This window comes from Talpa europaea (genome assembly GCF_964194135.1).
Source record: "Talpa europaea genome assembly, chromosome: 11".
Classification (NCBI taxonomy): Eukaryota; Metazoa; Chordata; class Mammalia; order Eulipotyphla; family Talpidae; genus Talpa; species Talpa europaea.
The window spans coordinates 89,072,743-89,100,012 of NC_140078.1; the positions used below are offsets into that span (position 1 = coordinate 89,072,743).

At 37.3% G+C, this 27,270-nt stretch overlaps 1 protein-coding gene across 2 annotated transcripts in view; it reads left to right on the forward strand.

Annotated features, from left to right (window-relative positions):
- Nucleotides 1-27,270, forward strand: part of ZNF385D (zinc finger protein 385D) — a gene marked incomplete at its 5' end in the record, with an annotated part of 694,301 nt that overhangs the window by 480,272 nt on the left and 186,759 nt on the right. For both annotated transcript variants that reach the window (XM_084247521.1, XM_084247522.1), the window contains one exon: nt 6,257-6,399. In XM_084247521.1, coding sequence (XP_084103647.1) covers nt 6,257-6,399 — 143 coding nt within the window. The remainder of the gene's footprint in view (nt 1-6,256; nt 6,400-27,270) is intronic.

Here is a 27,270-nt window from a genome sequence, read left to right on the forward strand (position 1 = left end):
TGACTCATATTCCATTCTCACTTCATCCTCTCTGTGGTCCAAGGCAGGATGTGTGAGACAGCAGTCACCATCCTGTGTGGCTTAGTACTGCCAACTACCCTTGAGGATCAGACTTTGCTTTAACATTTAAATTGGCCAGCCAAGGGCAAGTCACTTTAGGCCAAGGAGGACCTTTGTCCTTAGGTGGAAGGTACTGGATAAATATTCTAAAACCAAGCAATCCAAAATGGGGGAAATTAAAACAATAAAAGAAATACAGGGACCAAGTCACACTATAGTTGTATTCCTTCTCAATAAGCTTCTAGTTTTATTGTTCAGTTGGAAACAATATTTTTTTTTCCATTTTCACTTGTGTGTGAATTTTTATTTCTTTATATTTTTTTACATGATTGTTCTTTTTTAAACAATATTTTCTTACCCCACCCCCTCAGGTGTAGTCCCCATAGAGTTTCCTTCACCAGTGCACCCTTGCACCATCACCTCAGTCCCCTGTTCTCTCCCTCCCTCCGATCCCTCTTCCTCCTTCTCCCCTGCAGTATATCTCTGAGTTATAATTGTCCATTTTTGCTTTGTTGTGTTTTGTACTGTTATTTTTTTATGCTGATGTCTTCTTTGGCCCCCCTATATTCCTGCTATAAGTGAAACCATCTGATATTTTTCTTTTTCCTTCTGGCTTATTTCACTGAGCATAATTCCTTCTACGGGAACAATATTTTTTAAGACGATGGTAACTAGAGTTGAAATTATATCACTGAGGTTAAGGGAACACATTAAAAAATAATCTCAGCAACAAACTGTCCATTGTAATCCCTAACCAATAACCTTGAGTATTTGAAAGGCAAACACACAAGGGAATACAACAAACATTTATTTTTTTGAGTTGGCAAGTAGATGTTACATGATGGACCTAAGATACCAGGCAGAATTATTGTGCATTTTAAAGTAATGAAGGGAATGGTAGACCAAATATTCAATAGATTTATAAAATTTAGCTATATTTAAACACTCACGCTCACTCACTCTATAGGACAATTTCACTAATTATAGCTTTTCATTAAGTCCAGTGTTTTGTGTCAAATCAAATTTTGCCTTTATGTTCCATATCTATCATATTTTATCAACTTCCAATTAGTAGTATCAGATTTAAATTTTTCATACCCACTATCACATAGACCCCAGAATCCTGGTGTGCTTCTCCCTCCGCTACTAGACATCGCAGATTCTAACTGAAATAATTGTAATTGGATATAAGTAGTGTTTCCTATGTGTCAAATTAGTTGTTTTGCTAGTAATGACTTAGGACTTGATATTGGGTAAAATTACCTAGATTATTTTTTGTTATGTATGAATATTCTGAACAGTTTAGCCATTGGCTTACCACTAGAATATGTGTGTGTGTATGTATATATGTCATTAAATTGATAGTAAAGGAAAAAGATACTCTGGAATTTATTTCTTCCATCATGAAATCAGACATTTCTGTTTTTTTTTCTGTAAATCTATAGAATGTATGCATATATCGTTCATAATTCACAGTTGTAAAGCATACTGTGTCATGAATATTTAACAGCAATGACTCCTCATCATTTTGAACTTCAGTTTTGTCATTTGGGGAAAATGAAAGCTTAAGTAGTAGGTTAAGCTGTCACAAGGGATGTCTGTGAGTGTTTGATGAACCCTAAATGGATCAAGTACAGAAGTTCAAGGTTAAAAGTGCTGTATTACAGAAAGTACATTATCCGACACTCAAGGAATATTTCAAAATATTGATTTTACAAAGTAACCTCTTACAGTTAAGATGCTCACAAAGAATTACAAAGTTGCTTTTATCATTATCTTGATAGACAATTCTCAGAGAGCTTATATTTGTTTGGATGGACCTGAACAGCATCTTTGTAAAGTATTATGTTCATTAAAAAAATATGTCTCACTTAGTGAGCACTGATTTGCCGGGCACTGTGCTAGGCACTTTATATACATTATCACTAATTTAATGAGCTTCAACTGGCAACCACTGCTTTGAATCCTTATTTATCTGTGTAAATTATTAAAGCAAAGATTTCCAAATTTACATTTTAAGACAATTTTCAAATATGGAAATGTTTGAAGTAAATGTATCTTACTTTCTCAAATAGTCCATACAACAAACTGTCCATTGTAATCCCAAACCAATAACCTTGAGTATTTGAAAGGCAACCACACAAGGGAATATGACAAACATTTATTTTTTTGACTTGGCAAGTTAAGAGTAACCTACTGATACTACTAATTGAAGTAGATAAGATATGATAGATTTGGAACATAAAGGCAAAATTTGATTTGACACAAAACACTGAACTTAATGAAAAGCTATTGTTAGTGAAATTGTCCTATAGAATGAGTGAGAGTGCTTCAATATAACTAAATTTTATAAATCTATTAGCGCATAGTCTCTTAACAAGTAAGTAGGTTACTCCAAATTCAGATTTATGCTTTTGTGAATACACAAGTGTTTCATGAATAGACCAAAGGAACATTTAATCTGTTTGCTCTGTAGTTCAATTTTAACTTCTAAGTACACACCAATAGATGCAATCATCAAAAAAAAGCAGAAGTTTTCTAAGTGTTCATGATTGCTTTATATTTTTACCTTTTGTACTTTCATTATTAGATACCTCACTCAGTATCTAATAACTGCTCTATATTCAATGTTGTTTAATTTATTGACTTTAATGACATACAAGAAATTTGGCAGAGAGATTTAACTTCTGTGAAGCCAGAATAATTTATTAAAATTGGACTTGTTAAAACTGTGTAAGTTAAAATTGCATGGCCTGTGAAATCTATTGTACTGTGTATAAGCAGAATTTCACATGCAAAGGGGATCTTTTTGAGTTACCACACATGGGACATTCAAAATGATTTCCTTAAATTAAGAATAGCAGTATTTCCAGAGGCATGACATTCTAAACAATGAAATGACACACTTGGTGAATGAACCAACTTTTTTTAACATATAGACATGCCTATAAATTCATTGTTTATTTGGTGTTTATTATTGTCAAGATAATTTTATACCAAGAAAAATCATAATAAGTATATATTCATGTTCTAAATACAATAGTTTCTATTAAAACATGAAAGAATAAAATCATTATTTTCTAGAGGTTCATACAAGTAAAAATTTTAAAAGCCAAAATGCTAGTCACAGAAAAATTTAAGAGAGAAACTAGTTTTGTGCCTCTATATCAGTGCTATAGATTTGGAGGCAAGTGCCTATTTTTTAGGATTTATAAAACTTTGAGGTAACATTGGCTTATAACATTATAAAAGTTACAGAATTATAATTAGATGTCTGTAAACTCATTTTTGTCATCACCAACAAAAATCTGGTTGTAGGTGTCTATTTTGGAATACAACCATTCAGCTTTTCACTTAGATTCACAGGTTGTTATACCCTGGTGTCATAGGTCATTTTTCTGGAAGCGACTCAGACTTTACTGAGGGTATCTTCTGTGAGGAGCAAAAGTTGTGTAGTGGGCAGAGGGAGGAATTAAGCTATGCTCTGCGTAGTCACAGTGAGACCTCAGTCTTTACTAGATCCTGAGGACCTTTAGAACTGAAATGGAACTTGAATTTATCTTGCCTGGAGACAAGAGCAGGAGCCATTAAGCTTTTGCAAATAGCAGTTGTTGCCTCAGGCTATCAACCCCTTAGTTCCTGAGAGAGTTTAACTTGCAGGGCAAGGGAGGGTGTTGTGGCAATTGTGAAGATATATTGGGTTGTACCCCAGAAGCTGAGGGAATGAGTAGCTTGAACCTAAACAGGGCTGTAGGAAACACACCACAGGGTTCCTGCTACTGTATTTTCATAGCAAGTGGCCAGAGAACACTTAACATGTGTCCTCTACTTTCTGGCGATTTTTGAGGTTTCTCTATTCAAATAGGAGAGATGAATTCAAAATATTTTCCCTAGCTTCCCGAAATTTTTTGACTCTTATTTTTTTCAAATCTGTGAGGAAGGAAATTCTAATTGTAATATGGAGAAAGGACCTTGAACTGTATGTGTGTCAATAAAATACATGTCTTGGAGCTAGGAGGTGGGAATTTACTTAGCAATCTGATCGATTTAGATCTATTCTTTGTGCCTCTCATTGAGCTTGACAAAAAAAAAAAAAAAAAAAAAAAATGAGCTTGAACTTTTCCCTTAACCTTTTTGGATACCGAGAACAAGAGGGAGACTTATAAATAAAGTAATTACATAACCTGGTCCTGCTAAATTCCATTCTTGTAATTTTTTTGTATGACTGTTTCTATGGAATCAATGTAAACAGTTAAAGAGTTTACCAACTTATTTCTTACTCTCCTTGATATATAGTAGCCTTCACCTAATTTCTGAGATTTTTGAATCAAGGTAAGGACTAGACAGAATATCTTTCCCAGAGTATGACATATGCCACAGATAAAAATAATTTTTAGTCATTTATTAAAGCTCATTATTAATTGTGGACATGTGAAACCACAACACTGACTGCAGACAAAATATATCTTACTTAGTTTTCTTAAAAATTTGGATTTTTAAAATTTTCATCTAAAGAGAAGTTTTTAGCAGTACTAAACTCATTATCAGATCTGTCACCCAGATTTATGGATGCACTGTCTAAGGAAGTTTACCCATACACACTCAATACACTTCCAGGTAGACAGTGAGTCTCTTTTGCTTTGCTGAATGTGGAGTTGACAACTTTTGCTTTTATCTTTATCTTAACATCTGTCCTCTATTTCCTAACTTTGTGCTAACTTTTATTTTAATTGTTTTGTGGATTCAAACTTGCTGTAGTTGGCTTTGCTGTTGTTGAGGAACATTTCAAGAGTGAAGTAAAGAGAATGGAAAAAATACCGTTTTTGTTAATTTGACTCCAGCTGATTTTATACCTGGAAGCAGGAGAGCTAATGGCCCTGTGTATGGTTAATTAAATCCCATGCTGTTGGCTTTGGTTATAGGTATTCAGTCAACCACATTGTTAGAAAATCCTGTGGCCCAGTAAATCCTGTGGATTTACTCTTGGGGAATCATTTTTAGATTGTTCACTTTGTGTACATTCTGTGATAGAAGGCACGGTGGTCTGTGTCCAGTTGGCCAGACTGTTGATGGAGAGATCTGGAAGGTGATTCATATGGGGTCTTGCTCTGTTTTGTTTTAAAAACAAGACAGCAGGCAAGTAAGTGGCACAAACATGACCTGTCTCTTAGAATTCTTTTCTGTGAAGAAGGAAAAAACAAATCCCACTACATTTTGTTTTTCTAATGCATCTTGGATTCTCACCAACAGGTTTTTTTTTTTTACAGTCTGTTGCTTGCTTCTCAGATTAGAAGAATGCTGGCATATTTTAACAGTTTCCTAGGATTCAAACTGCCTTTAATTAACAGCAAATAGATGTTTTGGAATGTTACCAAAATGTGGGAGAAGGAGTGATGAGGTGGGTGTCTGTCCTTCCAGCCTTTGCGTGCAGTGGAGTCTTAGAATTGTGGCAAAGGCCTGGGCTCCATGGCAAATAGCAGTTACCTGCTGGTATGCATTGGGGTGTCTTTGTTGGCTTCCTGTTCCACTGCCTGCTCATCAGTGCCTTTCTAAAATCCACTTACTCATGGCTGAGAAGAGGCAGGTAGTCCTTGAAACCTCAGCGCCACAGGGGTACCACACAGGTCAGGGACCGCTCCACTTTCTGTGGGGTTCATGCCTTAATCCTCCAGTTGCCGGCCAGTGAGGAGGTGGCTGCCTGTGTTGGCTGTCTGTGTCTGTGGTTAAGTTTCTTTTGCATGCCAGGTTCATGTCATCATGTCTGCCAAAGTTTGGGATATGGAGGAAAAGAGCAGTCCTGTGAAGTAATCATAGACTGGATACATATTCTGAGCAGAAGTTAGTTTTCAAAGAAGGGTGGAGGTACTGGGGTGGGGAGGGGGATTCCTGTTGAGTCAAAAGATTTTGGTTATAGGTGTGTGGCTGACCCAGTCCAGACCTCCAGACAGAACAAGGATAGCTTGGGAGTGCAGCATGCTTGAATGTTGACTGACGAGGAGAAGGGAACGGTGTAGCTAGTTCCTGCTACCTAATAACAGGTTGCTCTTTGGTCAGTTCCCACTTGAGGTCGATATACCCCGTGTCTTGTCTTTTTGCAGTGACCCACGAAGGTGGCCTTTGGGTCTCAGAAGAGACCTTGGTGGTGGTTTACATGCACCGTGTCCCTGATGGCTCCCTATTGCTCTCCTCTCTGCAGGTGGTACATGCCAGAGCCCTGCTCTCCCAGCCCTGGTCCGGCCACCAGCTCCTCCTTTGCAACCATCGCTGGATATCAAGCCCTTTCTTCCCTTTCCTCTTGACACTGCAGCAGCGGTCAACCTCTTCCCCAATTTTAACGCGGTAAGTCCACTACCTTATTTGCATAGGCCAGGGGAGCAGATGCTAGAAACCTTACAGGCCAGGGGTGGGTTGGTCACCCACTCTATTTTGCTGAGTTGTTTATTCATGGCTTGTCTAAAAGGCACAGCCAAGTTAGTTGTCTGCGGGGTATGTGAGGCCCTGAGAACCTTCAAGGAAGAATGAAAAAGAGATTGAATTTGATGAGGCTGATTGCGTTCATGTCTCTCCTTTTGTGTCTTTCTGGGTAACACGCGTCATTTTGTTATTTTGTTGGAATACATCCAAATGGAAATTTAATGAATCTGTTAAAGAGAACATTAGAATTCAAGTAGATGTCTAAAACTTAAATGTGTATTTCTTCGATCTGGGCCCTAGACATGAATTTTCCAATCTGTTACCTCTTTTCTGATTTAATAAAATGGACACTGGTAATCACAAAAGTGGCACATTCCATGTATAGAACACTTTTTTCCTCTGTAACTTAAAACAGCTCTGGGTTCTGGTAGCAAGAATTTTCTTCCCCTGTTCTTTTGCCTGCTCAGTCACAGTTGCTCAAGTTGTCTTGTAAATGACTTTGGCTTTTGGGACTTTGTCAACAGTCTTCTCAACTCAAGTTCAATTACTTGTCTCCATTTTCACTCTTCAGGGGATCATTACTCATTGGCAGACTCTGCTTATCCTTGGCTTGTTTTGTATAACCAGGGGAAGTATGCTTAGGATGGGGTTGAAAAGGTCAGAAACCCATGAAGGTACATTTTTTCCTGATATCATCTGGTTCAGCTTTCAGCTGTTAAAATGCAGGTCTGAGCTTATCAATGACAGGACATGTCAACACAATCAAAGCAAAGAGGATTTTAATTGAAGGCCAGTGCCTGCCCCATGATCTAAATAATAAAGATGTCTTATTGCAACATCTTGCCCCCATGATGGATTTAAGCAAAAATACACCACAGTTAGAATCATCCACCCTTATGAAGCAGAAGTGGGTCTTATTTTCTTTAAAAATACTTTGTCCCAAGGGCCTCCCATGGTGGCGCAGTGGTTGAGCGCTGGGCTATGAGGCTGCCCACAGCCTCTGCAGCACCAGTTCGTTCCCCAGCTGCTGGTGAGGGTCCCACAAAAAAAAAATAAATTTTGTCCCAAGACTTTGGACATACCACTGAGATCATATTGTTCTGTGTTAGCCCTACCTTAGGGGCAATGGAGAAGCACAAGGATTGCTTTGCTTTTGGAGGCTGAGGGATTTTTCAAAGGAATCTTATTTTGAAATTGATGAAGCATAAATAGAGTAGCATAAAGATCACATTTCCACAGCAGAGGTTTCTAATTCTAGGTTGTTTCAATAGCAGCAGAGAAAAAAAAATTGCTCAGCGTCAAATTCCCCGATTCTTAAATGACCACAATAAGGTCCCCTGGGCTCTCTTCCTCCGAGCTCCTTGTCTGCTCTTCAGCTAAGTGGCTTCTTGGCACCATCTTGCTTTCCAAACACCCGGAGATGATCCATCAAGGTGCGTATTTACCTGGCCTCAGAGACCACTTGGCATGCTGTCACTCAGGTCTCTCATCAACTTGAGAATAGGGGAGGTAAAATTCCTGGAAGGTTGTAAAAGACTGGACTTAAAACTTTTGATTTGTCCTTTGGGAAACATTAAAAGCAAAATGATTAATTTGATTGACAATGAGTACTGTTTGTTGTAAAACAAAGATGAGTGACGCTGTGAGTTATAGGACACTGACAAATCGCTTTACTTTCTTTGCTACTATTTCTTCCTCTTTAAAATAAAGTGAGTGTACCTGATAATCTATCTCTTCTTTGGTTTTATGCCATCAAATCATTTGAGCTTTCATGTGGTGGTCAAACTAGACTATAGCTCGTCTGATTAGCTTCATACCTCAGAGCTGCTTCTTACTAATGGTGTGATCTTAAAAGTCACATAAGCCCCATGTATTTCAATATTTTCATCTGTAAAATAGGATTAGTAACTTATCTACATCACAGGTATGAATTGTGATTATTTAAGTTAAGTTATTTAGAAAAGGACTGAACATACAGCAAGCACTCTTGGAGTAATGGATATCATGTCCGTAAATGTCTACAAACTCTAATTTTGAATATGAAGTTCATTGGCTGTTGCAAAAGTTTGTCTTGGTTCTTTTTCCTCTGTGATGGATTTTGATTTGTGTTGAATTGATTATATTTGAACTCATAGGCTCTCTGTTGGTCTTTACACCTAGTGGTTATTTTCTTCCAGTGGTAGTCAGGTTGCAGCCAGCCAAGCATCAAGCCACTCCTTCTTTCTAAATAAGGAAAATGGTTGCAAAACCCCAAATCAGTTGCTTTGGACTCAGAATTAGGCATAGAGCAGCTCTCTATGTAGCAACCTGTTCTTGATTTTTGTATCAGATGTGAATCTCATTTCACAAATTCAGGATGTTAGAAACACAATGTTTTGTTGTTGTTAGTTGATTTTATTTCTTGTTCAAAAGTCCACTGCAATAGGCTGTTGGGAAATACAATTTAATTATTTCAGTATATGCTTAGGTTCTGGAATCTAACAGGTTTCCCATCCCACTTTGGGAGGGAGACCTCCGGTCGTCACGTTTTCATCCATGAGAATTTATGAGTTGCTTAAAACCTAGTTAGCATGGTCCTGCAGACCTTCTGCTCTCAACTTTGGGAAACACACTTTGCAAGGTTATTAGTGCATAAGTGTGTCCTGATTTTTCATCTGGTACTAAGTAATTTATCATTACTTATTTGCCAAGAAAATGATGAGCCACTCTGCGACCCAACAACCTGCCCCCATCTGACCCTTCTGAGACAAAGTTTGGTACAATCAGAGGTTGTCTGCCCATTAGCTTCCTCCTCTGAGGATCTGAGTATGGAATCATCAGCTTATAAAAGAAAAGTTAAAGAAAGTAAATATGGGTGCTTTAGAGAAAAATGTATAGGATAGAATAACCACACGGATCAGGGATGGAAAACTGTATGGTTGTGTAAGTGATACTTTGGTTGAAAAAAAATAGAAACTATTCCTGCATGCAGCAGGAAGAGACTTAATAGAAGGATTTAGGGGCTTACCAAAACCTTTGGAGGTTCTGGACAAATAAAGGTCACAGAAGGCTGTTGCTAGCTCTTGATTTCTCTGCTGACTTTCATGGAGTCATGAAGTTGCAGAAATACAAAACACCCAGTAATCCTAATTACTTTCATCCAAATCCTATGAATTGTGCCTCTCTAATGGACTGTAAGCTTTAACACTGCTGGCAGAAATCCAGAGGAATTTAAACCTTTGACTTCCAGTCGTTGTGATGGAAGGTATAGAAGAGGGACAGTGATGTGAGTTGTCAGATGAAGACTTGATGTGATGGTAAAATAGAAAAGTCTATGTGAAAGCAGAAGAGTCTGAACACATCTGCAATCATAGGCAAGAGGCTAAATCCATTGGAGATTTAGTGTCCTACTCTGTAAAATGAGAATGACTACGCCACTGTTGGTTTTGTTATCAGTGAGATAGCTGAGATTTCAAATGCTAGTGATTAAAATGGAATTAGTTGAGGTAAGACTTTCAGATGTTGTTTAGAATGGTAGCTAATCATTAAAAAAATCATAATTCTTAAGAATGTTATTCCTGGGCCTCACAAGTTTCCCTTTCATTTTTTATTCCTCTAACATATTTTCTTCGTATTTGGATCTGTAATTATGAAACATTAAAATGTATAATTTTTGGCAAATGTGCTTATGGGCAGCGACTGAGCCAGCTTCCATGTCTCCTTTCAATGCTGTGTTTCCTGTTGGCATAAAGATTACATGTGCAAACTGACCTGGACATGCCAGATGCTCAGTAAATACTGAGTACTTAGGAGATAAGCAAGAAGACTAAGGAAACACACCGAGGGCTAAGAGGCAAGAGGGTGAAAAATAAAGAATGCCTATTCTGCTTTCAGTTTTCTTTGGCTAATAGTTCTTCAATATTAAAAAAGAAATTGACATAGAAATCCTGACACTGTGCTGCTCCTGGACATAACATGTTTTCACCTTATGCGAGAGGGAGCAAAGGGGGTAGCCTGGGAAGCAAGGAGGGAGAAAAAGACCCAGAGGAGGCACCTCACTCAGGTTTATTTCTTCCAATTTCTCAAAACACCAACTAATCTAGAAAGTTGAGTGTGGGATTAGATACAGTTCTGCTTAGCAAGTTTAGAAGTTTGTACAGTTGAGGGATAGGAAAGTGGAATTCATATGAGTTATAGCAGTGTTGCTCCTATTTTAGGGTACATATGAATCACTGAGGAAATGTTAAAATGTAGATTCTGACTTAGTATTTTTGAAGTGAGGCAGTAAAACTAAGTCTCCACCATTGTGGAACCTATTCTGTTTTTTTGAGTTGTGGGATGTTAAGGAAAATTGGCATATTGATACCTCAAGAATGATCCTTTTATGGCTGGCTTATGTCTCAGAAATACTAGAAATCTCACTTGTAGGATGATAATATTCAGGACTTTGTTTATATCTGTCTTTTATTGAATGCTGCTTTGTGTCAGATCTGACATTATCATGAGCCTCCTGACTTGTTAATGGTCACGATTTTTCTATAAAATTTTTAAGATGTGCCACATCTCAAAATTATTGGTGAGGAAAATGCATCTTTCTTTCATTTGTTCATTTGGTGATTTCTCTATGCTAGAAACTTTTGAATGCCACTGAATAATTCCACATATTGAAAAATGTGCCTCCTCAAAATAACTCCATTAAGAGTATCTGTTATATAAGTAGCACCAACAAATGCAGTGGAGAGTGTGAGAAAGGAGAAAAGGTCATTCATAACTTACTGGGCGTTTATTGAGCACTGATTACATTTCTGACACTATAAATACAAATACAGCAATATTTAGATGAAGAAGGAGAGGGAGAGGAAGAAGAGAAGGATAGGAAGAAGAATGTTTCATTCATATATATATATATATATATATATATATATATATAGAGAGAGAGAGAGAGAGAGAGAGATAGTGTTGACAGAGGTGATTAGTCACCCCTTGAAATGATTTTCTGTCAGCTACTGGTAAAATATCTAGATGCTAAAAAATTACATTGATGGTAAGTTCTGTGCAAGCAGGAACCCTTTTTATATAACTTGCTTCATTTGTTGAGTGAACAAGGTGGAATAGTTAAATCAATTTATAAAAATCTCTTTAATTAAGTACTTAAATTAAGTCTTTGGAAAATTAGTTCAAGGGATAGAGAAGTTACTTAGAAGTGGCCAAAGGAAGTTATACACTAAAGGTTTAATTTGGGACAGAGGTCAAGTCCATATTTATCTTTTTCATTAAGGAAACAGAATAGAACTTGAAATACAGCAAAGACTCAACATACATTTCTTAAATGAATGACTGAAGAATGCTGGGGATGGATGGGTGGATAGATAGATGTTGCATCAGCAACACCACAATGATAAACGGGAATTGTGGAGCAAGCTACACAATACAGGATGCTGCTCAACAAGCAAGATCCTGGCCTTTTTGCTGATAGGCTAATCATACAGCATCAGTTCTACATGGGGTAGAAGGACAAGGAGAAAAAGATGAGTAAAACTGAAAATGTGCTTATGTCATCTAGGGCTTCAGGGGGACATGAATGTGCTGACCAGATAATTCTTATCTGCTTGATGATCAAGTGTTGTAATCCAAACCATACACCAGGCCCCCGGCCATGGTTCCAATCTTATCAACAAGGCTTTCCACTGATCAGCTTCTGGGGTCTCTTGTTATATATTAGTAAACACCCCCTGGGCTGGGCATTCCCAGTCATATCTCATGATGTGAAGTTGGGAATACATTTATGCATCTGTCGATAGCCCCTGGGCATTCCTGGTCATACCTCGTGATACATACTCCTTCCCAGGGTGATCAGGCTTTCTGCTCTTGATTGATTTGAAAGGTACCTTGTAAGGTTGGGCTCCTATAACTGAATGACCAGGCAGTTCTGACCTTGTATATGAGTGCAGAACTACATTCTCCATTGCATTCTGCATTGGTGACCTAACCAGCTGCTTAGGCTAGCAGACCCAAAGATAGATAAATAGAGAAGAAAAATGCATGAAAGATAATAAAAGAGAAATAAGCATTACAACATTCCATTAGAATGTAATGGATGGAATGACTCAGTAACAAAAAAATTGAATACTCATGTTTTTGTATATTAAATTATTTCCATCTAACCAAAGTTATTAATAATTTAAGCAAATATGCATTAATTCAACCTATGAATTTATTCAACTTATGAATTGGCATCCATAAGTTTATGTTAGCTGATTAGTTTACTTACCTTTTCTAAATAAGTGATGTAGGGCCTCCCTGGTGGTGCAGGCGGTTGAGCACAGCGCTGTGAAGGTGTCTGCAGCCTCTGCAGTGCCAGTTCGATCCCCACCGGCCTCAGAGCAACCCACATGGCGAGCAGACCTCTCCTGTCTTGCCCACTGCTCCCCTCAGCAGTGTATTTCGTCAGTCTGCCTGTTTTGTTTCCCGCTATGTCTCTGGTGAATCCTCTCACCCTTGCACGCATCTGGCTTGTGCCCCAGCTCTTGTATAAATAAAATAAATCTTTAAATAAATAAATAAGGAATGTAAATATCTCCAGAAAGTCCTATAGAAAAATTTTAAAATCATTCCTTTATAATATTTATCAACTTATTTCATCCAAGTCCAGAATATCTAAAAATACTGGCAAAGTACTTTTATGATTCTAAAAGTGCAGCATTAACTGTGTTTAACATAAATGTATATTCTACAGCTGTAGTTTAAATATCACTTATAAAATGATAGGTGAATGGTAAACATACAGAGCCCAAAATAGGAAATTTCAAATTCATCTTTTTGTTATTCTCAGATAAATGCCCTCCAGGATCTTCATTTTCTCCATTTTCAACTGGAAATCCTACCATATTTATCAGTACACTGTCTTCTTTTCTTTCAAAAAGATATTCTTGACAGTGTTCACCTATGTGGCTTTAATTTTGTTACCTATTCCTGCTATTGAGCGGTTCCCCATCGCATAGCCAGTGATTGAGGTTACAGAAACTACAACTGTTCACAAGCAAGAGATCAGCTCTTGCAGGTGAAATTGTCCTGGGCTTGGATCTCTGCATCTAAATCAGACATGATTCAGTGAGTCACTATCTATGAGTTTAGGGCAAATTATTTTATCTCCCACCTATAGGTTTCCTCACCTATATTATTCAGCTGTTGCACAATGAATGATCAGACACACTTGCATTTGTTAGTTCAAAGGCACATTAAATTCAGTTTAAACATTAATAACTGTTCTTACTCAGTTTTTACAACTGCTGCTGTGATGTAAACAGTAGGCAGCCAGGATGAAGTTATGGGTGGGAATATAAGCCTGCTTCTCAGTCACAACTTGAAGAGGAGGTGGAAATTTTTCAGGTAGAAAAACATCATTGAAATAGGGCATTGATTGCTGAGTTCCCAGTCCTTGTTGTACCTCTAGTGTGTCATATTTGCAGAGCAAAAGCCTCTAAAGAAACATCTGTGTGTGAAGTCTTCTTTCATTATATGTTTTCACACTGAAACAAATATAAAAGCATGTTTGCTGAGCCTTGCAGCTTCCCGTGAAAAGAAGTTATAGAAGTGTGAAAGTCAGCCTTTGTATAAGGTCCCCAACCACAAAATGACTTGAATGTGGAATATCTGGGCTTGAAAGTAGAAGGTTAAACAAATGTACAAGATGCAAATATTTTTCTGTTTTAATACTGGCTTACTCTTTAAAGAGGTAACACATTTTCCTGTGATTCAATTAGATTCAGTTCAATGTTTCCCTTCCTGGTCTTGCCTGTCATTTCGCTCTCCTCTCTTAAGTGACAATCACTACAGGAAATTGCTTTTGTATCTTTCCTTCCAGAGATATTTTGGTGTCTGAGTATGTTCCCCTTACTAAAGATCAAAGCAAAATGTACATTATATATTTATTTTCCTTTATTGATCCATCTAAGCATACATTTGACCTATTGCCTTGTCTGACTAGTCCTGTGATTCTGGGTAAAATATAAGGAGGTCTGAATGAAAGGTTGTCTTAGCTCATAGCTTACTTTGTGATGCAGCAGTTCATTTAGCAATCCCTGCTACACACTCAGATATAGAAACTTTAGGAGCAAAATGAATGTATTAGAATAACTGAGAAATTGCCAGTTTCATTGCTATTGGGTTGTTGGAAAAGTCATGATGTTTTTTTCATTGAAAACATAGAAAAAATATGTTGTGACTTTTCCAACAACCCAATAGTACATAGCAGAACTCAGACCCCGAAACTTGTGACTTCTACTTCTGGTGAGGTTGGTAATCATTGAGTCATAACTGTATGTTGAATTTCATCCTCTCCCACTGATGAATATGTTAAATATTGGGCCTTCCCAGTGGTGCAGTGGGTTGAGCGCCATGCTGTGAAGCTGTCCGCAGCCTCAGTAGTGTGGGTTTGATTCCCAGCTGGCCAGGGAGATTCCCACATGTTGGGGCAGACCTCTCCTGTTGTGCCCACTGCTCCCCTCAGCAGTGCCTTCGGTCCATCTGCCTGTTCTGTTCCTTGTTCTGTCTCTGATGAGTCCTCTTACTCACCCCGTGCCTCTGGCCTGTACCCCAGTTCTCGTATAAAAAATAAATAAATCGTTAAAAAATATATTTTAAATACTATCCCACAATATCTGAGGATGTGACCTTATTTGGAAGTAAGGTCATTGAAGAAGTGATTAGTTATGATGAGGTAGCCGTAATTCACTAGCCTCATAAAAGGGGAAACTTTGGGCATTCAGGCATTGAGGGAAGGTGATGTGAAGAGACACATAGGGAGAAGACCACCTACAAATTAAGAAGAGCTGTCTGAAATAGATCCACCTCTGAAGTTCCTAGAAATTAAGGAAAAAGATAATACACAGTCTATTACCTTTTTATGAAAAACAGTTACTGATCATTAACTATGTATCAAAAAGTATTAAGGAAGGCAATTTCAGTTCTACTAATTTTTAAATCTAATTTTATAAGATCCTTGCATGTTACTAAATTTATGTGAATGCTATATGTGAGGAAACCTATAAGTAGGAGATAAGATAATTTGCCCCAAATACACAGATAGTGGCTCACTGAATCATGTCTGATTTAGGTGCAGAGATCCTTGTCCAGGACATTTTCACCTGCAACAGCGGATCTCTTACCGGCAAACAGTTGTGGTTTCCTTAATCAGCTGTCAGAACTTTGGTATATCATAATAGGTATTAATGAAATAACCTGTAATTCTTCAGAAGACAACTCCAGGAAAGCTAGTAGCTTCTTGAATAATATTCTGGGTGTGATTGGAATTAGGAAAAAGAGTATTCAGAACATTAGTGAAGATAAGAGATAGAACGTAATTTTTAGTAGAAATAAATGAAAAAATTATTCCTGCCCCATAACAATTTAGGCTCAAGACTGATCCATACACATAAAACAAAACAAAGCAAAACAAACAACCAAAAAAAAAAAAAAAACCACAGACTTTTAGACTTAAAATCTAAAGTGTTTGAGTTCTATATTTAATTCTTCTGGTAAAACTCTGAGTCCTCATTTCTTCATGAGTGATCAGGCTGTTATTGAACGAGCAGACATTAGGAAGTCTTTGGTGTCAGGACCCTAATGAACTTTTTTTTACAATGTCCCTAATAAGATTTCTTTACCATTTTAATTTGAAAATTATTGGGTTCTCCTCTGTGGCCAAATGGGTAGGAAAATCCATTTGCACAGATTAGTACAGATGAGAAAATAAACTTCTCAGACTAGACTGTCTTATGAGAAGAATTATCTCATTACTAAAGGAATGAGAATTTTTTGCCAGCAAGACTATTTTGTTTCATGACTCAATACCCCTCGAAGTGTGGTTCCTAGACCCATATTGGTCCAATAATTCTTCAGAGGTCTGCAAAGAGATAACTGCAGAAACTGAGAGTGAGTGACATTTACAAGCTTGTTTAGCAAATTCAGAGAGAAATTTTATACCTATTGAAGCTAATAAAGAATTACAACATATTTTCATATATATGTATATTTTAGGAATTTGTTTTTGTTGTATTTTATGAGTATTTGCTGATGATGGGGGAATGCTGAGCCTTCAGAAGAGAGACTTGAGAAGCATTGCTCTATTATTTTTAAGAATTTCAGAGTTCCATCTATGTGTAAAAGTGGAAGGGATTTTGAAGCAGTTGTTTACGTAATTTGAACACTGTATTGTGGAGAAAGCCACCAGCACACCTCGCCTCAAATTCCTCCAGCTCTGTCCAATTTCCCTTATCCTGGTGAAATGTGGCAGGAGCTAGCAATTCTCTCTGTAACTTGTAAATCAAGACACCAGCGAGTTAAAAGAAAGAAGTAAATGTTACAAAAACAAAGGCCTTTATATTTCATTTTTCATTCCAGTTAATCAGGACATGGTTACTTATGATATTTTAAGTGCTCCATGTATTGGAAAATCTTTTCAACTTTTTTAAGATGCAAATGTCTTCAGCAAAATGCTTAAGTGCCACATGTACCACCTATTGTATATTATGTGGTAAAGGTCTAACAGATACCAGTCCTTGAATGTGTCAACCTCAGATGCTAATTTGTATTTTCTAACAGACGGGTCTCTACCTCTGTGATTCTAAGTCATACTTACATTATGGTTTGCTCAAAAGCCTTACAGTAGAACTATGTAGATAGAGAGGTTGATACATCGATTCTTGTTAGCTTCCAGGTGATAGCAAGGTCAATCAGAAAATGTGTTGACTGAGCTTGTCAACTGACTTCTAGAATCTGATTCAGATTTACTTATTAAAGATATCATTTATTTTAAAGTCTTGTGCTGTCAAGCTAAGAGAAGGTTTACATTTGCTGGGGTTTATTATTAATAAACCCAGTTCTACCGGAACTTGATTGAGATGGTGCTCTGACTTCATCAAGTTTCATAGTAGAACAGGGACAGTGTTCTGAAGTGATGGGCTGCTGAATATCAGCATTCAGATACTGCCCTTTGATTGTTTCCTAAAAGTGGTCAATTTTATTTACGCATCCTTAAAAGTTGATCTGGTCAGCAAATTTCAAATGTCAAGTTGATGCTTGATTTTCTGTTGAAAGGTCTGTATATTTTAAAGAATTGCTTCATTTTAAAATAACTGCTGGGTTCTGAGTATTAGGAAGATTTTAACTGTAGAGCAAGGATCATTGAGCCTTCTATGGCATATCTATCACAGAACCCCTAAATGAGGTTAAGAAGTTCAATACAAATTTAAAGATGGTTGAATGGACTTCTCTATATCAAATTGCTATATAAATACCATTATTCTAACTAGTTTTTGTAATAACTTGTAGGAACCTCCCTTCACTACCAAAAAAGAAAAAGAAAAAAAGTCCAGATTGCTGTGTTATTAGGCTAAACAGAACCATAAAACCATTTCTTCCACACAGATATACTATGTAGGACAGCTGATAAATATATTCAATTTTAACTGAATGAAAATAACATGAGCTGGAACATAAATGAGATAATATTTTATAGGCCCTTAGCTGAGGCATTTTCTTCATCATTATCTCTTTTTAAGCTTTTAAATTGTAAATTTTAAAAGCTTAAAAAACATATTTCCAGCAAAAATAAAGATGTTGGCACTAACACAGTCCTTACGAAAGGAAAGCAACCATATCAAAATACAAGGAGCTGCGAATCAATTGACCACTTCTTTCAATGTTAAGTTGACTTCCATTGTAGGGCCTCCACACTGGCCTAGGGGTTAAGTCTCAGCACTATCACTGCTACAACCTGAGTTTGATCCTGGCCAGGGAGCAATCCACATGGCGCACCAGACCTTTCCTGTCTCACCCGCTGCTCCCCCCAGCAGTGTATTTCAGTAGATCTGCCTGTTCTGCTCCCTGCTCTGTCTCTGGTGAATCCTCTCACACACACCCGGCCCCTGCACCTCTGGCCTGCCCCCTAAAAAGGAATTTTATCCTATTCAAAGCTAACAGCACTCTTCTCAAAAATCCCAAGTCCAAAATGAGGAGGAAAAACTGAGAGCCTTGTGTTTCACTAATCAATTTCTAGCTTCAATGAGATATGTTGGGCATCTGTCAGAAGAGAACTAAAGCACTGGAGAATCCATGGTTGCTCTCAGAATTTTTTGAAAGCATGATCCAGTAAGTGTACGTTATCACAAAGAATGTTATCATTTTCTGATGCCTGCAGACTGGGAATTTTCTTTTTAAATCATGTTTTACCTGGTCCCTTATTTAGGTTTTCTAAATTCCTGCTATGAGTAAGACCATCATGTATTTTTCTTTTTCTTTCTGGCTTATTTCACTGAGCATGATTCCTTCCAGCTCCATCCATGTTGCTGCAAATTGCATGAGTTTATCTTTTTTGATTGCTGAGTAATATTCCATTGTGTACATGTACCACATCTTCTTGATCCAGTCATAATAAAGTAAAAATCAAAATCAACAAGCAACTATAAACCAGAGACACACGGGGGATCGGGGGGTTGAGGAGGAGGAATTAGGGTCAAAATAAGGGGTGTGGGAATTGTATGGGGAATATAACCAAGATGAAAATGTATACATTATGCAAAAATGAAAAATGATGTAAAAAATAAAAAAAATCCTTAAAAAAACATGTTTTAGAGATTTTCATATGTAATAAAGAAAAACAACTGAATGTAGCCACTTTGTGCTCATCTGTGATATCGTGCTGCCTGCTTTTTTATTGGTTAAGAAGGTTCTTACGGTAGCTGGCAGGGAGACAAGCATGAGCTTTACTTTTATTTATTTATTTATTTTTTAAACTCATGTATATATCAGCACTTGATTTATTTATTTTTTTAAAAATAATAAATTTTATTTTTATATTCCCCCATACAACTGCACATGCCCCATTCTGACCCCAGTCCCTCCCCTCCCGGCCCCTACCCCCCAAAAAGTGTCTCTGGTTCATAATTTTTTGTTGATTTTGATTTTCACTTTCTTATAGTTATTCATTTTCCTGATCCCTTATTTAAGTTTTCTAGATTCCTGCTATGAGTGAGACCATCGGTATTTTTCTTTTTCTTTTTGGCTTATTTTGCTGAGCATGATCCCCTTCCAGCGCCATCCATGTTGTTGCAAATTGCATGTGTTTATCTTTTTTGAATGCTGAGTAATATCCCATGGTATATATGTACCACATCTTCTTGATCCAGTCATCTATTTTTGGGCATTTGGGCTGTTTCCAAAGCTTAGCTATTGTAAATAGTGCTGCTATAAACATAGGGGTGCAGGTGTTCTTTGGAATTGATGTTTCTGTGTCCTTTGGGTAAATACCTAGGAGTGGAATTGCTGGATCATATGGAAGCTCTATCTTTAGTAGGTCCAGAAATCTCCACACAGCTCTCCATAGTGGTTGGACCAGTTTGCATTCCCACCAGCAGTGCAGGAGAGTTCCTTTTTCTCCACAACCTCGCCAACATTTGTTGTTGCTAGTTTTTTTAATATGTGCCATTCTCACTGGTGTAAGATGGTATCTCATGGTAGTTTTGATTTTCATTTCCCTGATTACAAGTGATGTTGAACATTTTTTCATATGTCTGTTGGCCATTTGCAACTCAAAATGGATTAAAGAACTAGACATAAGACCTGAAACCATAAAATACATAGAAGGAAATATAGGTGAAACACTACGTGATTTGCATATCAAAGACATCTTTACAGACACATCACCCAAAGCAGTGATAGTGAAGGCAAAGATAAACAGCTGGGACTACATCAAATTAAAGAGCTTCTGCACAGCAAAAGAGACAATAACAAAAACAAAGAGAAACCCCACCAACTGGGAGAACATTTTTGCACCCAACACTAATGATAAAGGACTGATCACAAAAATCTGCAAAGAGCTGATGAGACTCAACAACAACAAAGAAAATAACCCAGTCAAAAAATGGGCAGAATAGCTAAAAAGAAACTTCTCTGAAGAGCTTTACTTTTAATAGAGCCAAGTAAACCAAAAGAACATTCTGAATAAAAATACTCACTGCAGGATCAAAGGAAATGTTCCAAGTTGAGTTGGCTCCAGGAATCAACCCAGAGATTTCAAGTGTTTGACAAAATGTAAAATTTGTTTATATCTAATTTACACAATTCCAAAGGTTTTTGGAAATATTGATCACATATGTATGTACATCCTCAGGCTCTGCTTTTATTTTGGTCACCTTTCCCACACCTTTAATATATTAAATACTAGGATTCCAGGATGCTTCCCTTCTCATTACATCTTTGGCTGTTCTTGCCAACTTCAGTGTTTGACTATAAATATGGTAATTAGTTCTATAATCACCATCAGATTCCATATATAGTACATTAGCCTACTTCAGTAGAAGAGGTTTTCTTTCTTTATATGGACGTATAGGCTGATTGGTAGCCATCATTTTAACTGGTACAAGCAAATTGTGTTTTTAAATAGGAAAAGTGGAAGAATTAATGACTCTTGATTTCTCTCCTATTTTGTCAATCATATCTGCATTACATTCTTTCATTTCTTCTTTATTTAAGAAGGACATAAAAATCTTGTGGATGTGAAATCCTCTAAGAAATATTATAGCAAAAAACTGTGTTTTAGTTACACATTTTAAAAATTTCCTTTCTAAGAACGTAAATGATTGAAGACCTGAACCAAAGAATTCTGCAGCTATAATCATTGTTGTATGTTTCATAGCTGTTAGCTTTGTTACCATAAACTTTTGATTCAGTAATGTGAGTAGTAAGTAAAAGTTAACTTTGCGAAATAAAGTAAATATTTATAAATATATAAATGTGTTTTATCAGTTTGTCAGTAGATACTGTTGAGCTATAATTTAGTTATTAAATAATTAATAAACCTTCATACCACGCTAAGCACCCTCAAGATGCAAATACAGACATTTCAAAAATGTCTATGAAATTTGGCAGAATAAATGAAGAATAAAACTCATATCTTAGGAGAGAGGCACAAGAAATCAACACAATTTATATAACTTAAGAAGCGAATCCACTATTACTAATTTGACAGATTCCTTTTAATGAACTGATTCTTATTTGGACAAAGTCAAAGAATTGGAAACAGTAAAATTCTATTTTATCTACTTTGTTGACCTATATTTATGACAAAAGAGCTATATCCAGTTTTACATTCAATATAGGTTAATTAAATTTGATCTCTGAGCTATATAAAACATTCACTAAGAGAGGCTATAGCTTTAAATATTTGCTAGGTCTTAAGAGTTGCTTTGCCAATATTTCTTCTTGTATAAATGGAAATGCTCATGAAGTGGGTTTCTTTCATTATATCCTCAGAAAGAACAGTTAGTGTCACTTTTGGTAAGATAGCTTTGTGATGTCATCAGACAAATCTTCCTAAGCAAGTCCAGCAACATTCCATAATGTCATCCCACTAAGTAATTTCTGGGGACATGACTCCACAACACTCCCTTCGTAATCCTCCAAGAATACAACATGCCCATGTCATTTTATAAGCTGCAGGACAACACACCTTCTGGGGACATCCAAATAGAATCTTTTCCTTCCAGATTTTCTTCCTCTAAGCATTTTAGTCTTGCCTTGCCTATAGGGAAGAAGTATATGTGCACAACTTTTAAGAGATAAATATAAATGTAATATGCACTATTACTCATATAATTGTTATAACATACACTATTATTATTCATATTATTTTCAACAGCTGATATTGTAAGGCATTGTTCCCAAATATCGGTATGCATTAAATCAGGGTACACTTCTAACAGAGTCACAGGTAAAACTGATGCTGCTGGTTCATAAACCATACCTTGATGAACAAGGCTATAGAGCTTAAGATGATGGGTTTTAGAGTCAGAGACTGAGGTTTTTAGTCTAGATTCACTACTTACTAAATAGGTAATGTTGAGGAAATGTTGATTTCCATATGCTTGAGTTTTCTTGTCTCTAAAATAGAATATTACCGGGCTTCCCCGGTGGCGCAGCGGATGAGCGCTGGGTTGGGAAGCTGCCCACAGCCTCTGCAGCGCCGGTTCGATCCCGGCTGCTCCCCGGCCACTGTGTAAGGGTCCCACATGGCGCACAGACCTCTCCTGCCGCACCCGCTGCTCCCCTCAGCAGTGTACTTTGGTCCTTCTGCCTGCTCTGCTCCCCGCTCTGGCTCTGGTGAATGCTCTCACCCTCCTGCACTTCTGACTGTACCCAGTGCTTGTGTAAATAAAATCTTAAATAAATAAATAAATAAATAAATAAATAAAAAATAGAACATTACCAACTCCTTTAGATGTATAAGACTCATGCAGATTTTAACCAACAGTTCTATTGTTCTCCATTTGTTGTCAGTGTTTATAAGCAAGATTGTGATTCCCTGTTCTTCCTACCGCGTGTGCAGTAAACAAATGCAAGAATCACTGCCTACATATCTCTAGTATTCGAGACCACCCAAGTCTCTCTGGCATTTCACGGTTATTCAGGTTTTTCTTTGCATGCAAAACATCCTCATAAAGGAGATTAAATGAAGTGCTCTCTAGATTTTTCAAGCCTTAATGAGAAAAATTGCTTTAAAATAAATTTTAATAAAATATCTTAAGTAACATTTTAATCAGTTGAAGTTTACACCATTTTTCTTAATAGCATTCATGTGAAAAAGATCAATGATTATTTTATTTTGCTAAGCCTATAAAATTGGTAATGGATGGCATATAATATTATAGCACATAAAATCTACAGTTAAATATAGGCAGTTGTTAACCTGTTTTTTAAGACTACATTTCTCATGAAAAGTGATGCACTTTAAGAAATTATTTGATTAAATTAGTCAGGAATTTAGAGAAACACATTTTACCACCACAATTAATTTTGTGGGTAAAAGAAACAGATATACAGATAATGAAAATGGAACAAAATCATTTTCGGAATTCAGCTATGGCAATGGGGATTGTATATATAATTAACTGTTAACTGATATTCTTCAGAATGTAAAACACTTGAAGATAAGCATAGGTTTGTTGCATCCATGGTGGTAAGTAAATGGGTGGAAGGGTGCAAAAATAGAGGGAAAGAAGTGAAGGAAGGAGAAAATGGGGAAAAGGAGGGAAGAAATAATGGAGGATTGATCTGTCACTGGCATTTTAAAATAGTCTGCCAAAGAAATGTAGGCTGAGAAATTATTCAGAGTAATACAATAAGGAAACATGCATGTTGGGATTTTGCGTTGTTTTTATTACATGTTATTTAGACAGTCCCTTTAAAAGATTAGTACTTAGCAAATGACTGTAATTTGCGTAACAGCCATATCAGAATTTGGATAGTGAGAATTATTCTGGACATTTGGATTATCTATACATACAATATTGAATGTCTTAGATCTGTCTGTACCTGCGGTTTTCCTTGAATAGTCTGTTTTGCTCAGAAATGAGTAACTATATATGTCGTTAAGAAATTGATTCCCAATTAAAAAAATCACTGGTAGCATAGTATACATGACAGATTACAGAATCACTTTGGACTGGCTCTCGATTCTGTGCAGCCTTGATTTCAACAAACTGCAGTCAGATGAACAGGGCGACGGGGGCTGGGCAGTGCCCAGTACAGACAGTATCTGCCCTTCCCACTGCTAGTGTTTGTGACCCAACATACTAAAGCTGTGGGCTGTGAATGCCGGATGAAAAAATTTCCACATGAAATGTGGAAGGAACTTTAAGGAAGTGGAGTGGGTTCTACAGGTCTCTGATGGTGGAAAAGAGAAAAAAGTTTAGTTTTCTTCTTTGTACTGCCTCTGAAATAGATGGAGACTTCAGCGTAGCCAAAAATATCTGCTATTTTTCTAGCTTTGACATGTTTCCAAATCTACCATTTGTCATTTTTTCCTAGCAGGAATCAACACACACTTTATTATGTCTGACCCAATTAGCCTCAGTTATCACTGCAACTGGTGTATGACTGGTAAGACCTCTTTTAAATTTGTAGTTTAGTTTTGCAGATAAGATTTAGGTTCCAGTCCAAGCATTGCCACTAAGTAGCTCTAGCTCTTGGTCCATTAGTTCACCTGCATGAATGACTAATTCTTCATCTTTAAAGTAAGGATAATAATGTGTAACATTGCAGTGAGCAAAACCTCCAATGTAAAAACTGTTCATCCAGCACTAATCACAGACCCCGATAAGGAAGGACTCACCTCTCGCCTACATTTTCTTAAACATAACCCAAGCCATGATTGCATTTACTTCCATGACTTACTTCCACATCCCCAAATTAGATAGCCCTCTTCTTGAATTTTTAAAAGGAAAAATAATATTTTAAAGTTCCTTGAAGTTTCCCTTCTTGAAAAAAAAAAATGTAATTTGACCCTGTGGCCATTGGCAGTCACTCTCCTTTTAGATCTTTTCTCAGTTGCTGTAAAGTAAGAATGAGCTTCACTGACTGATTTTTATACAATGCTCACTTCAACTCAGCACTCGGAGTCAGCTGCCCTTTGAGGTAGAAGATAAATTTGAGAGTCACCTATATTGAATTCTAAACTAATCAAGTGCAAAAACTAAAATTCTTGCTGGGGAAAAAGACATGCACTAACTTTTATTAATGTGCAATTTATGCCTTCTGCTGAACATGGATCAAGAAAAACTAAATTTAAAACAAGATCCAGCAGCTGTGCCTTACGAATGAGGGAGGAAAAACAACTAGTTGGAATGAAGTCGCTCTACCTTTGTCCAGTTGTCCTTTTATCTTTTCTTCCTCCACACGGGGGACTGTTGGCATTAAACTTGACTGACACTGAGGGTGGGTGGCTGGTCTGGAAATAGGTGGAGAATGCAGGAAACTTCAGCTTTACCAGAAACATGTAGCACACACACACACATACACACACACACACACACACACACACCCCTCTGTAGCAGTTATAGTAACTGGCTAATTTAATAACTCTATTTTTCTCAAATTCACAGTCTAGTTTTAAATGCCCCAATATGACCTGACAGTGGATTCAGAGGTTCATTGTTTATTTCTAAGTCCTGATCTCCCTCTTGAAATGAAGACTGTACATGAGCCTTATCTGTGCATTTATTCTCTCTTTCTATGTCAGTTGCAACTATCATTCAGATCCCCTCTCTTGTCCTTTATGCCATCAATTGGAAGCAAGGGGTTTGTGGGTTAGTTACCCTGGAGTCTGCAGACATGTAGGTTGCAGGGGTATTAACTGACTTCTGACTTCCTGTGCCTCTTTATTCGCACCCCACGTCCCAGCTGCTGCTGTGATGTCGCCAACTTGCCCCCTCTCCCTCTCAACAATTGCTTATTTTATCCGTGACTCTCACAACCTCATCTGCAATTGGATTTGGACAACTGTTAACTGATTAGTCTGAATTTGACAGCCCAGCTGTTGCTAGCTCCGGTGCTGCCAGTGGGTGTAAGAACCTGGTCTACAATTTGGAATTCACAAAACTTTCTCAAGGACCAATGTGTCCAAGATAGGCCGAGTTTTCAGGCTTAGTTTGCAGATTTCAAGGACTCTTGGCTCTTATTGGCTGCTTGTTTTCAAAGTGAGTGTTCTGATTTTGGATGTGGTGTGTTTTCCTCTTCTCAGGAAACCTTTATTTTGTGAGGTTGTAGAAAGATGGGTTTAGGATGTAAAGACCAAAAAACCATCTCTAAACTAAACCTGTAAACAAGGTACTGTACTCTCTTGGTGAATTAACACTATTTTATCTCTAAAATTAAGGAGTAAAGTAGTCACTTTTTTCAACCATGTGTTCTGTTTCATTTCAGAGAAGTGGGATTTGTATAAGATGTGGCTTAAATTTTATCCATAAGGCAATGTGTCCAGTAAACTTTGCATGTATTTTTCCTAAAGCTGAACTTAGTATATATTTTGAACTGTCATTCTATATATGGTAAAGGTAAAATTTTATTAAGTCTTCCTTCTATAGTATATCTGATTTGGGGGTGTTTTAAAACTATCAGGAAGCAGAAGACATTTTGTCCTTTGTCCTTTCGTTCGTAGATGCAGTAGGTGGGATGCACTCTAGTTTATTCTATGAGCTTCTTGGTTGTCCAGCTATATATAATGCCGTTGAAACTCCTTGGTTTAAACCAGGGACCTCCCTGGTGTCCCAAGGGCTACCTATGAAGCTACCCTTAGCCACTGCAGCAGGAGTTCGATCCCCAACTAGGGAGCTGACCCACATGGCACAGCACACCTTTCCTGACTTGCCCACTGCTCCCCTCAGCAGTGTATTTCAGTCAATCACTTGTTTTGTTCCCGACTCTCTGGTGACTCCTCTCACCCCCCCATATACCTCTGACCTGTACCCCAGGTTTTATATGCATAAATAAATCAATCTTAAAAATAAAGAAAAAAAACCAGTGCAGACCAGTAAAACTTTCTGTGATGTTGGTAATGTTATATGTATCCTATCTAACTGAGTACCCATTAGTCACAGGTGGCTATTGACCTCTTGAAATGTGGCTAATACAACTGAGTATCTGCACATCTAATTGTATTTAGTTTAAACTTATTTACCCTCAGATATCCACCTGTGGCTGGCTGCTATGGTATTGGACAATGCAATTCTAAACCATAGATTCTCTAAAGGTGACTTCACTTCTAGTCATTCCTCCACATTCTAGAGGATCTTGAAATATATTCAGCCATAGCTTCCACAACACTTTAGATTCTTCTTCACTCTAGTGAAGAAGGAGCTCTCTATGATCATAATAGTTTCACTGCTGCTCTATTACAAGGTAAGTGATTCCCATCACCGGGACATTCTGGAATTTGGGAAGCTGACTCAGACTCATTTTGTAGATCCCCTCTAATTCCTCTCA